The sequence below is a fragment of the Tripterygium wilfordii genome, chromosome 21, assembly GCF_013401445.1.
Source record: "Tripterygium wilfordii isolate XIE 37 chromosome 21, ASM1340144v1, whole genome shotgun sequence".
NCBI classification, from domain to species: Eukaryota; Viridiplantae; Streptophyta; class Magnoliopsida; order Celastrales; family Celastraceae; genus Tripterygium; species Tripterygium wilfordii.
In genome coordinates, this window is record NC_052252.1 from 1,211,722 (window position 1) to 1,224,274 (window position 12,553).

The 12,553-nt window shown below is 39.8% G+C and overlaps 3 protein-coding genes across 3 annotated transcripts; all 3 read right to left on the bottom strand.

Moving 5' to 3' along the window:
• Positions 1-944: 944 nt before the first annotated feature.
• On the bottom strand, positions 945-1,995 carry LOC119988600 (ethylene-responsive transcription factor 4-like). The gene has a single exon (XM_038833691.1). The coding sequence runs from the start codon at positions 1,916-1,918 to the stop codon at positions 1,298-1,300; it is 621 nt and encodes a 206-aa protein (XP_038689619.1). The 5' UTR covers positions 1,919-1,995; the 3' UTR covers positions 945-1,297.
• Positions 1,996-4,196: 2,201 nt separating this feature from the next.
• On the bottom strand, positions 4,197-6,682 carry LOC119988399 (30S ribosomal protein S20, chloroplastic). Its single transcript, XM_038833419.1, has 3 exons — positions 6,495-6,682; positions 6,176-6,342; positions 4,197-4,644 (listed from the first exon to the last, which is right to left on the bottom strand). Exons 1-3 carry the CDS (start codon positions 6,640-6,642, stop codon positions 4,411-4,413), a joined length of 549 nt encoding a protein of 182 aa, XP_038689347.1. The 5' UTR covers positions 6,643-6,682; the 3' UTR covers positions 4,197-4,410.
• Positions 6,683-9,870: 3,188 nt separating this feature from the next.
• On the bottom strand, positions 9,871-12,359 carry LOC119988398 (protein CUP-SHAPED COTYLEDON 2-like). Its single transcript, XM_038833418.1, has 3 exons — positions 11,738-12,359; positions 11,368-11,651; positions 9,871-10,668 (listed from the first exon to the last, which is right to left on the bottom strand). Exons 1-3 carry the CDS (start codon positions 11,916-11,918, stop codon positions 10,078-10,080), a joined length of 1,056 nt encoding a protein of 351 aa, XP_038689346.1. The 5' UTR covers positions 11,919-12,359; the 3' UTR covers positions 9,871-10,077.
• Positions 12,360-12,553: the final 194 nt, after the last annotated feature.

A 12,553-nucleotide genomic window follows, 5' to 3' on the forward strand; every position in this document is an offset into this window, starting at 1 on the left:
TTGATACCACCGAGACCAGGTAGGCCACCTGGCAACCTCACCAAAAACGCGGCTTCAAAGGCGGCCACGCGAACAACTACAGCCGCCCAAGGACAAAAAATAAAATCAACACTCTTCGAATGTCCTCCACGTGTCAAACAACAAGCGTCTCACTCGTTATCAGGTTCCCACCATTTGGAGGACCCCAATTCACCGAATGCGCCGGCTTTAACTTTCTGTCACCCCCACCCAACACATGTTTCGCGACCAAAGCATACGAACATATATACCCACGTGAACAGACATACGTGTCGGATTCTTATTCGGGAAGTGTGGATTTTCATGACAAAGAAAATCCTAGAATTGTGAAAATGGAATCCACACGACACTAGACATTGACCGGAAAGGAACCAACCGAAGCGGCCGCCGTGATTTCCTCTTTCAAAATTCTCTTTAACAATTCTACAACTATTTTGAAGAAAAATCATGACACGTATAGCTAATTCGTTACCGCAAACTTGTTAATTAATCTCTATAAATAATTTTTTTCGAGGATGGTGGAAACTCAGATTCAAGATCTCAATGAAATATTACACAAATAAGTGTCATATGAAACAATCTCTATATGTACTTATGCATAAACTTTTTCCGTTTTGGTATAATTATAAGGAATTTAAGCACAATAGTTATAAGATAAGATATATATATATATATGCGATGTCGGTACAAACGGTGGGTTCAACGTGTGGATGTGAGAGACCATACAGTATCACTACCTACTAGTTCTCTACGAATCTTAAGCTACGTGTACGACAAGCCACGAAACAAAAACCACAAGACAAAAACAACCTTATCAGATTACAAAAATGCCGGCTACGCATGTCTGTTGCTTCTTACTGTAATCTTCTTTTACCAAAAGACTTAACAAAAATTACGTTTATTAAACCAATAGAATGCAAAAGAAATTATGGCCAAGATTATGGATTCCATTTGATTAATCAGAAAGAGAAAAAATTTGGGTTCATTTTCCTTTGTTTTCTCTCAGCAGACAAACGAGATCCAACTGACAAGAGGATCTTTGATCTTGATAAGAGGATAACTAAAACATGTTTAACGTTAAAGAGTAACGAACGAACAACAATGAGAAAATCAAAGTTCCTCATCAGTTGCAAAAAACAAACGACACACACAGTCGCACATCCTCAGTTATGTCTATGTACAAAATCCTGCTCTTGCGGTTACGTGAAAGAAAATAGCAATCAAACGACGTCGTTTCATAAATATTCCATCGCCGTACAAACAAAAGCCGGGTGTATGATCAGGCCAATTCACGTGGGGGCAGGTTAAGATCAAGATCCAGCGATGATCCTTCACTCTTGGATTTACATGGACCACCAAGCTCCAGATCTTGACCCAAATTTTCAAAATCAACGACTGACGACGAATCAGAGTCGCTGTGGGCCCCGCCTCCAACAGCCGCCTTAAATGTCGGACTAACAGAACCGTAACGGCCTACGAGCGGCGCGGAGGAGTCGAAGAAGGCTGTTGGGTGGGCAACCGTCGGAGGGGCGAAATACGCGCCGCCGAAGAGGTTAGGGTTACTGGCAAGAGTGAGGTCGAGGTGCGTTATCTCAGGCGGAGGAGAGGAGGAATCAATGGTGCTGCTTTGGCTGGGGCTGCGGGCGAACTCCACAGTTGAGAAAGGGAAATTAATCTTGGCCTTGGCGCCGCGGAACTCACGTGCGGCAGCGTCGTATGCACGCGCCGCCTCTTCAGCTGTATCGAAAGTGCCTAACCAGACCCGGGTCTTCTTCCCCGGATCCCGGATCTCGGCCGCATATCGGCCCCAGGGACGCTTCCTAACGCCGCGGTAACGGATCTCCTTGGAGGCGTTTGGGTTTTGGTTCACGGATTGGGTGGGCTTCTCTCTTGGAGCCATTGATTTGCCTCTTTCTTTTGTCTCGTTGGTTGTGTATGTAATGTTGGGTGAGTTGGGGGAAAAGAAGGAAAAGTGTTGGGATTTTATAAAAGAGGAACAGAGAGAGGGTGTGTGATGGGCTTAAAGAGCCGCTCCTTTTGGAGCGCTTTGTTGTGTACAGTCAAAGCCTTCGACGTGGCTTCTCCTGCACAAACCACTACACAGTTCAGCTTCGGATGTCCGGTTTCAGCTGTAAATTTTTTTATCCTCACCCCCCCTATAATAAAAAGGATCTACTTCAATTTTTTTTTTCAAAAAATAATATTATAAATATGTTTTGATCGGATTCACTAGTACAATGGTATAATATCATAGATGTGTTTTGATCTCAAGAGAGACATAATATTTCGGGTTTACATTCAATGGTTCCTAATTTTACGTTTTTTCATGTAAATTTGATTTTTGACGGTGTTTTGACAGTTAAACCCGATCAAAATATATAGAATATTTTGGATTTATATTCAATGATTTATATTTTTAAGTTGATTTAATTTTTGTTTAAGACAAAAAAAATATTGTTCAACTAGTAACACAATAATAATTTTATGTATTCCAAATGTAATGGTATGGTGTTTGAAAATTGCCTAATAAGATTGTAAATTTGTAATTGAGTGGGTATTAATGGATTCACATAACAAAAACGTGCCCGCAAATTCATTAATTTTAGCAGCCCTTATTTCTCCAAAATTTGGATAGCCATCTTTTTCAAGCGGGGAAGATCATTAAAGCAAACCCGTGTATTTAAGAAGAGCGTCCCTGTCACGCTTAATGGGTGCAAGTGCGCGCCGACTGAAGGAGCTAAATTTGGGTAATAAACTCGGTCAACGAGAACACTGACCTAGATCGTGTACAAATCGGCTCAGCCGTCGGAGCATGATTTTGCGTAGAAAGAGGCGTCACTGTCTTACGCCCTCTCATGGGTCCGGTTGGCGCGTCGGTTGTCGAGCGCGTACCGAACCGAGGTTTAGCTCACCGTGAAAATTAGCAGATTTTCCATTTGGCTCACCGACACAATTAGCCGGTACCGCACATATAGCCGGTTGGATGTATTTTTCGTAAAAAATAATTAAATTCATCAAAAAAAATAACATCAAATATTTAAGATAACTTAAATTTTATAGTATTTATCAATTTTCTAAACTTTTTAAAACATTCGGTGCACCGTTCTTCTCACGAAGGTAATGGAGATAGGGTGGGCGGCGTTACCAAACGGCGGTTACGACACCTTTTGTCTTGTTTTTTTGGTTTTGGTTTGGTGGTGGAAGCTCCAATGACGGCACGTACTGTATTTTGTCTGGAATCCAACTGATGAGGATAAGGTGATGCCTCTCCTGATATTGACCCGTGTACATTGGAAATTCGGATCTAATACATAAAATTTTTGTCCGATTTAAAACTAGACTTGTCCTAACGCATAAGAGTTTAGGGTCAAATCGTATGAACTCAAAGGTATTGAATTTGATTCCTATTATGAGCAATATCCTTGTGACTACGCATTCGATTTTGACCCAACTTATACTGTTGTCAAATGTCAAGTACAAAACTTTTGTTCGCAATTGCCTGAGTTGAGAGTGATACGGTCAAACAATTTTACACAAACTAGCTTGAAACTGGTCGTTCAAACATGAAATCGAATTCGTTTACACGTAAATGATCATAACTTAATTAAGTCATAGCAAATTTTAGGTATCAACAAATATAAACTTGATAGTAAATATCAAACTTAAAGGAATGAAATTGATGCAGGCAAGGTTGAAATACAGTAAGAATTCACCTAACTTTGCATAACATAAATGAACCAAACATGGTTTCTAAGTTTGACATGATTTCTTGTCAATCTGTGGTTTTTGTGATGTTGAATAACCAAGGAGGCAAAGATAGTTGAATACCACTACCTAACATGGAGAAATAGAATTAGGTCAAGATGGTTGCAGCTGCCAAAACTATACCATATCGATAAAAATTGTATGGTGGGTTGGGATCTTGATTCTTGAATAGGGTTCGTATCAGTTTATGGCCTTAAATTGTATTTTGATTCCTCATATTCAGCGTGCCTTTTAGTTACGCTTTAACTATGAAGTAGAAGAGAACCATGAGTAGTTAAGATGATACTCATGTGTGTGATATCTCATAGAGCTCTTGAGTTCGAGTTTCCCTCATCCCTTCATCTATCTTGTAAGTTGTAAACATAATCAATCACCTTGTCTGGAGCAAGATTTAATGGTGCTGCCTCAAAAAATTATGAAACCCAGCAAAGACCTTAAACATGCAGAAAATACTAGACACAGTGTTGCAGTCAGCATTACACAATGATTTACGAGAGGGGTGTCAATTATATCCATCAGAAGAAACCACAATTTCGATATTACAAAATAACATTGTCATCTGCAATTCTGCTACATATCAGAAACAGACTCTTTTGCCACACTTTAATGTGACCAAGTAAGAGGGATCTATGAAGCAGTTGTTGCAGGAGTAGGCGTGTACCAGCCATGACGGACCTCCACAGCCTTCTTTCTTCTGGCAAGCCGAGACTTTCTGCGTGCTCCAGTGTTCCTGTGCAATGTTCCCACTCTGATTGCTTTGTCAATCACCGAGTATGCCTCTCCGATCAGTTTCTCGATTGGAAGAACCTCGTTAGGTTGTGGATCAGGTTTTGTCATGAGTGCATCCAGTGCTTCAAGAACCTGTAAAAATTAGCAAAAATCCGCAGATCCAGCTTGAGTGCATCCAAATTATACTGATAAGACATACTAGATATGTACAACAATAATTTAATAGGCTTATGCTTTTACTGGTTCATAGTATCAACGATGTTACTACTACAGCACAAGGAAATAAAAGCATTGGCAAAATCACAAGGTTTTTCCAGAAAAACTGCAATCCCATAGTTATAGTTAGACAAAATAAATGGAATTAAAATAATGTATGCAGTAGGCGGAGTCAGGATAAGTAAAATGTACACAGAGGTTACTCCCACATAACATGTGAAGAGAATGTTTTCACTTTTCAGGAATTGAACATATAACATCTAAGTTGCACCCTGCAACTCTATTACTGGGTCACATGTTTGTCTGTTAAACAACTTCCGAGCACAAGTCTCATGCAGTGGGTGACGTCGGGGATAGGCAGATGCACGCAAACCGTACCCCCAATATGTGGAGAAGCTATCTCCTTGAATTGAACTTGTGACCTATAGGTTGCCACCCTTACAACTCTATCATTGGGCCACATACTCGCCTATATGGGAATCGAAAAAAGAAGAGAGGGAAGATTAAGATATCAAGTAAACTCCCCTCAAAGTCCACTTTTAAGTAATACATGTATATTCTAAATATTGATACTAGCCTCATCCATTAGTTTTCAATAATTCCTTTCGCATGGGCAAGGAATCCATTAGCTGATCCACATCACTTAACACGCACGCGCACACTCAAGCATCAGAGAGACCTAGTCACACCATCTTAACTTGAGATCCCTTAACAGCTCACATCAGATGCCCTATATTCACAAAACATGTTGTTTTGAACAGCGATATTAATCATCTTTCCACTCTGCAGCAACATATTTATTAGATCTTCATGAAGATTAGGAGAAAGAGAAGATAAAGAAATCCACAAGTTTCAGCCTCAGCCCCCAAAAAACAGGTCCCAAGGCATTGCTACTACACAATATTCGCATCTTCTGCATTTTCTCTCGGATTCCTCAAGTAACTGTTAAACATAAAGCTACCAGCCTACCACTTTTCCCGTCAATATTCTTCAGGTTCAGCTGAAAGGTCAGCATATTGACCAATTCTAAAGAAAATATATCTAGATCAAGACAAGAGCTTCATGAATAGCACTTAAACGGTAATAATTGTTAAGATTAAAAATCTCACATCAGATTGAAATAAACCAACGGAATGGTTTATACTTTATAAGCAAAGATCCATTTCCTATAGGCGACGGTCGAAAAGAACAAAGCCGTAAAAGCTGAGGCCCAAAGCGGATAATATTAGTTTAACAACAATGCTAATTAGTGCCTCTAAAATTTCCAAGGAAATTAGAAAGCATCCAGTGCTGTTCCAGTATTAAAACAACATCCCGCTGTAGAAAAGAACTATTCTTTATCCCAAAAACCTAATTATATAGATAAATTGAAGGCAAAGACGAAAGGAATTGATGAACACTCGTTAGTCTGTTGTAATCTTGACATTCTACACATATAAATGAATACCTTCTTCATGCGAGTTTTGACCTCAGATTTCCTGGATTTGTTGTAAATGCGCCTTTTCTCGGCTTGGAGAGCTCTCTTTACCGCCGAATCAACCTTTTTCTTTGGCGCAGCCTCGCAAACAATCGCACGACGATTCGGCCTCTCAACTGGGTTCATCGACAAATGCCCTGAAATTTCACCCAAAAAGAAAAATCTTCACAATTCAAAATCCCATTAATCCTCAACAATCTACGTAATTTCCATTAACCGGAATGAGTTTAAAAAAAAAGGTCCCTGATTTGCAGTGAAGAGTAAATAATATGAGAGCGACGGCAAATACCTTTGGAGAAGACATTGAGAGAGAGATTAGAGGAGAACCCGAGAGGCGTGAAACTGGGTTGAGAATAAGAGTTAGTGAGCGAAAGATTACTGAACTTGGACTGGAGGGATAAGCAGGAAGAGGATAGATAGCCAACAGCTGTTGCCATTTCTTCTCTGATTGAATTGCTCCGGATTGATGGTTTGATGTGTTTTATCCACAACTTGGGCAGTGGATGTAATTCCCCATTTGCCACAAGATTAAGGCCCATGGACCTAAAGGTTTTTGGATTTGGACTGTGGGCCTAGTCTGGAAATAGGCAATAGGAGGAGGCATTGGTGAATGGTGAGTGAGGCTGATATTATTAATGGGCTTTCACTAATACACTTACGGCCCAAATGAGGCATGGGAGACCCTATTGTGTCTCTCCTTTATTTGGTTGAGTGAGGCTGATCTTAATGGGCCTTAGCTTATACACTTATGGCCCTTATAAGCAGCATGGGAATCTAGGCCCAAAAGCCAATTCATGAGCACCCTGGCCCACTAGGAGACACCTCTTGAGGTAGGCATAATCCAATAGGTCAACAACTCCCCTTGTTACAGGTAGTTCATGCTCTTGGTGGCTTTAATTGTAAAGCAAAATTTGTGTGCAACCGTTGTTGGTGGTTCATTCATGGCTTATGGAGAGGCCATTGTGTATTTATGTACACATATATTCAACTGTTTGTAGCTCTATAACCTCTCTCTCAATTAAAGTGTGTTTTTTCTTTTAACCAGGATTCGAGAACTGATATTTTGTCCACACTTTATTGGCCTCGGAAAACATCTGTATCTATGTCTAGTTTTCTAAATCATACTTGGTATCCTTAAATCATACGGTTTTCTCATTTATATCCTCAAAGTTTAAAGTGTCTCGTTTCTGTCCTTAATGTTACAAAAACCTATTCGTTTGTGTGCTAATTTTACTGTTCTAAAAAGTGATCGTCGAATTTGCACATATATGGCAACCAGAATGCGACTTATACTTAAAAAATAAAATTTCACACCATTTTCCCTAAAGCCCAGCTCATCCAAAGTCGCAAAATTCTTCTTAGATATTTCTAACCCAAATCGAAGAAGTTCAACTCAGCATAAGCCCCAGGTGCAGGTAGCCATTGCAGAGGACATATCAAAGGATGTGATCATATCGGGCAGTGAGAATATAAGCAATGGAGAATTGGAAACTGTGCTTTTCAAGCACCCTAACGTGTTGGAGGCGGCGGTGGTGACAATGTCGCACCCATTGTGGGGAGTGAGCCCATGTCCATGTGATTTCATTGCTGTTAATAAAGCTCCCACATTGGGAAAAAATTATGATGTGACTGAAGGTGAGATTGTTGCTCATTGCCGCAAAAACTTGCCAAGTTTCATTGTCCGAAGAAGGTCTAATGACTCTAATTCATGGCGGAATTACCCAAAGCTTCGACGAATAATATCCAGAACATTAAGGATAGAAACGAGACATTTTAAACTTTGAGGACATAAATGAGAAAATCGTGTAACTTTAAGGACATCAAATATGGTTTAGCGGATTACTGTCTTCTATTAGCCATTGGAGTTAGTATAGTGTGATCAGAAGTACAATAAGATTAACATGCTTATATCAGTAGCTAGGTATTCTCCAACACCGTTTGCAGCTAGCTCCTGCCCATGAAATGCAGATAATGATAACCGCACCCCAGTACAGAAAGGTACAGGCAAGGGCAGTGCAGCTAGTTCCTAAACCACACTGGCCAGAAAAAAGGGACTTGCTTCCCTCTAGTTTGGATGTGAGGATTTCCCTCAAGCTGCATTGCTAGTTGTGACTGATACTTAGCTCCTCCAACTAGACCCACCAAGAAAATTAAGCTCACAATGACCATGACCCATCATCAAACATTCCACCTTGTTCACTGAAAACAGACCAAAAAAGTGAGACTGCACCCATCAAAGACAGAGATCCATCAAACCACCAAAAAGGGTCCAAACAAGACATCATTTGATTCTAAGAGCATAATTCCTTTCTTCTTATATACCCACCAAACCCCAACTTTTGGGTCTTTTGGCATTTGGTGTTTTGGAGTTTTTCATTTTGACCTCTTATTCAGAGCACATATATACATATATGTGTGTATCTCCATCACAACATACTTACACTGGCCCCCAATACATTACATGAAAACATTAACAAGTCCAAAAGTTGCAGTAATAGGGTACAAAGCGTGGTATGCTATTTCCATGTACACATGCCTTGGACAATACTTCCCTCCCTCAAAAAATGTGGCTAGTTTGATTGCAATTCCGTTCATGCCCAGATCACGTGCTCAATTCCAACCTTAATATGTATAATAATACAAACCCCTCTCATCATTAACCATCACTGTGGGTTTCAGGCTCCACATTGTACTGATATGACTTTTTAGGGTTTGTGTATCAGTATATGTATGTGATGCATCAGTACGAGAATCACAGCTATACTAAGATTTGTCACATGTAGTGTGTTTTTTTGTCGATATGCTTGTAAGAGAGTAATTGGGTTTATTTACTTAAGCGTGATTTAATATTGACCTCTGCCTTTAAAGTTCCCAAGAGTCGGCCCATTATGAGTCTCGCCTTCGTATGATAAACTCTGAAGATAGCGATACATCTAAATATATGTATGAAATATTTTGTAAACGTAATACTAAGTACAAAATCGAACATGGGTACATGCGTCTAACTCTAACTACACATACCAAAATATGTCATACCGCCAAGCTACTCCACAAGGACATTTGCTTCTAAAGTTCTAATTACTCATTTTTTTCATTGAAAATCAAAATGACTTTTACAATCAACTTTCTGTGGCATATATACAACGTCTTAGATGTACCCTAACACTCATAATGTAGTTATAGTAGTATGGTCCCTTACCTGCTCTACTGTTTAAACTGGCAAGCAACCAACACTGTCATGTAGAGAGAAGAAATTAAATTTGTCCCTTCCCCAAGTAGAGCTAGGCTAAGGGAGCACACACGACATATACACTATTTTGTACTCTCTCAATGTCCACTCCGAGACCCAGTACCCCATGTGAAAATGAAGCATGTGGTGCAAAATTTACAAACCCAATCCATCCACCAACTTCACCCACCTAATTAATAGGTCCAGTAGAATAACATTCATTGCAAGAAAACAACCCACAGGTTCGCAACTCCATCTAGTTCAAGTTGGTACTAATGAACAGCCAGTCACTTTCTTTGTGCTTGAAAACACACAAAATTTCTAATTCAAGCAAATACAACATGACATGAGGACTAAAAACAGATGCCCACATATGAATCACAAGTTCAATGAAGACAAAACAATTAAAACCTTCATTGAGGACATACATCAAACACTAAAGTTAAAGCAGTCACAGTCCTAAGCAGAGTAATATCTCTCTGATAAGGATAGATAAACAACATAGATGATACCAAATCTTTCCTACAAACACTACTTACTAAGCACTACACACATATCATTAATTACAAATCCAGGTTTCAGAAATAGAAATACTGATCACAAGACAAAGACACTAAGATTAACAAGGAAGTCTCAAACAGTCTTAGTAAGTCCATAGGCAGTCAAGCTCAGTAGGACCAACATCCATCCTTCCACTATCCCAAGTCATACTGGAGCCACCACCAGCACCACCATCCTGCATTGCTGGCGGCGGCAGAGAGGAGACCGTCCCGGGCAGTGAGAAGAAAAAGGGGAGCTGCAGATTGTCCTGCAAGGATGCAAGGCTTGAGAATGCATTGACATCAGCACTTCTTTGAAACCTAGAGGATGCTTCAATTGCAAGAAATGGAGGCTGTTGATGTGGCTGATGCTGAATGGAAGTGAAATCAAAGTAGCTGTTGGCGGCAGTGGCTGCTGCCGCTATTGTGGAGAAACAGGACACGTGCTCGGATTGAGAGGGGTTGATATAGGAGCTGCTCTTGCGGTCGGTCATGGTGGTGCTCGATGTGGTCCCTGTGATAGAGTTGCTCCCAGGTTCAAGGAGAGGTGGCAGAGAGACTGAAGAAGGAGAGCTGGCTTCAGTGTAGAGACTGATGTTCTGGTTCAGGCAGTTTTTCTTGGCACCGGCAGTACTGCTACTGCTTGCGTTGATACCACCAGTCTTTTTGAAGACCCGGGAGATCACCCACTCGTCCTAAAACGGCAATGCAATTCAGTGAACCCAAATAAAAAGACATTAACATCTTCAATTTCACTAGTGATTTCACAAATAAATTGATTTTGAATCATTAGAATGAAAATGCTTATAGCTGAAACAAGCAACATGGATAATTTCTCTACTTGACTTTATCAATTTATAAATGGTTATCAGCAAAAGATTGCGCAGAAAAGTGAAGCTGAGAATGAATAAACCACCCACTTAAATCAATCAAAGGAAAAGCATTTACAGTGAATAAAGTTCCAACTTTTACAGGAAATAATGTGCCGATAAATGGTTAGGGATTCAATAAAAAAAGGCTTCAGATGCTGCAGAATCATTATTTATCAGCACTAAGGGTGAATAGTATTATATGCACGTAGTGAATAGTTCTATAATTTTACAATATCATTGTTTTGATGCTAAAAGGCGCAAGAAACAACAACTGAAACTAAATACTCGGTAAAACAGCAGTGGAATCAAATCAAGTACATGGCTTTGATCTTCAACTCACAACATATAACAAATATCATCAGGTACTTTGGTATAGATTATGGATCATAAAATCATGATTCTAAACAAGAAAAATGCCATATCACACCAAAGGGGAGAAAGAACAATGTGTTCAGTGCATGATGAAAACTGTGCACAACACATGTAAACACAGCATGTATAACTCGATCATGCAACACCTACCTTGGAGCTCCTGGAGACGTAATGGTAAGCAAACTTCCCTTCAAGGCGATACTCATGCATAACCCAGTTGCTCTTCTCTCCTTTAGGGGCTCTACCTCTATAAAACACCAGTGTCTTCTTCGTTCCCACAAGTGCACTGGTCTTTGAACTGTAAATCTCTCTATCTTTGCCAGTAGCTTTCCAGTACCCAGCTTCAGTTGCTCTATTAGTCCTGAGTCCAGTTGGGTACTTACGGTCTCTCAGGCTAAAGAAGTACCACTCTTTCTCTCCCATTTTAGCTTTATCTGAAAAAAAACAGTGACAGAAAAATTGAATCAAACAGCTAGAGAACATAAATGTGAGTGACAACAGACAAGAAAATAACTTGTACCAGGGAGCTCCCATGGTTCACATTTGTTAAGGTCCACTTCAGCAATGGCTCTTCCAGTGAAATTACTGTCAAGCACCTTCTTCAAGAGATAGAATGTAATCAGTTCCTCGTCAGTTGGGTGGAACCGAAACCCAGGAGGCAAGTGGGTGTCACAGTGATCAAACTGGCGGTAAAGCTCCATTGAAACACACTCAAAAACAAACAAACCAAACCACAAAAACCCAATAGAACACAAATTGAGTTTCACTCAAACCAGCAGAGGAAGAACGAAAATGAACGATCTTTAACGCAGTAGAACAGAATTCTGCAGAATAACAAAGTGGGTGTGTGATTGGTTTGTTATGTGTTGTTGGAGTGAAAAGGTGTTATCATAATAACCGCTTTTATGGTTATGAATCGAATTGCCAGAGTTAAAGAAAGTCCAAAACGAAAAATAATAATTATATAAACCTATAGATATAGGTATGATCTGCCTTTGGATGAAAAATCTCTGTGTTTTCCTGCCCCTGTCCTTGCCCTACTCTGTTTCATTCTCTCTCTAGACATGTATGACATAAAGATGTGATTTTTCTCTCTCTAGATGATATATATGGATATGATGTGTGACGAGCTCTACTGCAGGAATGCGTGCGTGTACAGGTATTCTCTGTCAGTGAAGAAAAAATGAGGGGGAAGGGAACAAAAAGTAACTTCTGTGAGAGGGAAAAATAAAATAAAATTGAGAAAGATTTTCAGCAAGTATCGAGAAAGCTGGTTGAAATCTCCAATGTCAGGTACAGTACCAGATTAAATTATTAAATTTGACAGAGAGAGGAG

Bases quoted from the DNA above. Each gene is read 5' to 3' on its own strand.
- LOC119988600 (XM_038833691.1), bottom strand. From the start codon at position 1,918: ATGGCTCCAAGAGAGAAGCCCACCCAATCCGTGAACCAAAACCCAAAC.
- LOC119988399 (XM_038833419.1), bottom strand. From the start codon at position 6,642: ATGGCAACAGCTGTTGGCTATCTATCCTCTTCCTGCTTATCCCTCCAG. The intron at 6,343-6,494 runs GTATTTGCCGTC...GTGAAATTTCAG, and splicing joins TCTCAATGTCTTCTCCAAAG to GGCATTTGTCGATGAACCCA. The intron at 4,645-6,175 runs GTATTCATTTAT...TAATTTTTACAG, and splicing joins TCAAAACTCGCATGAAGAAG to GTTCTTGAAGCACTGGATGC.
- LOC119988398 (XM_038833418.1), bottom strand. From the start codon at position 11,918: ATGGAGCTTTACCGCCAGTTTGATCACTGTGACACCCACTTGCCTCCT. The intron at 11,652-11,737 runs GTACAAGTTATT...GTTTTTTTTCAG, and splicing joins TGAACCATGGGAGCTCCCTG to ATAAAGCTAAAATGGGAGAG. The intron at 10,669-11,367 runs GTAGGTGTTGCA...TTGCCGTTTTAG, and splicing joins ACGTCTCCAGGAGCTCCAAG to GACGAGTGGGTGATCTCCCG.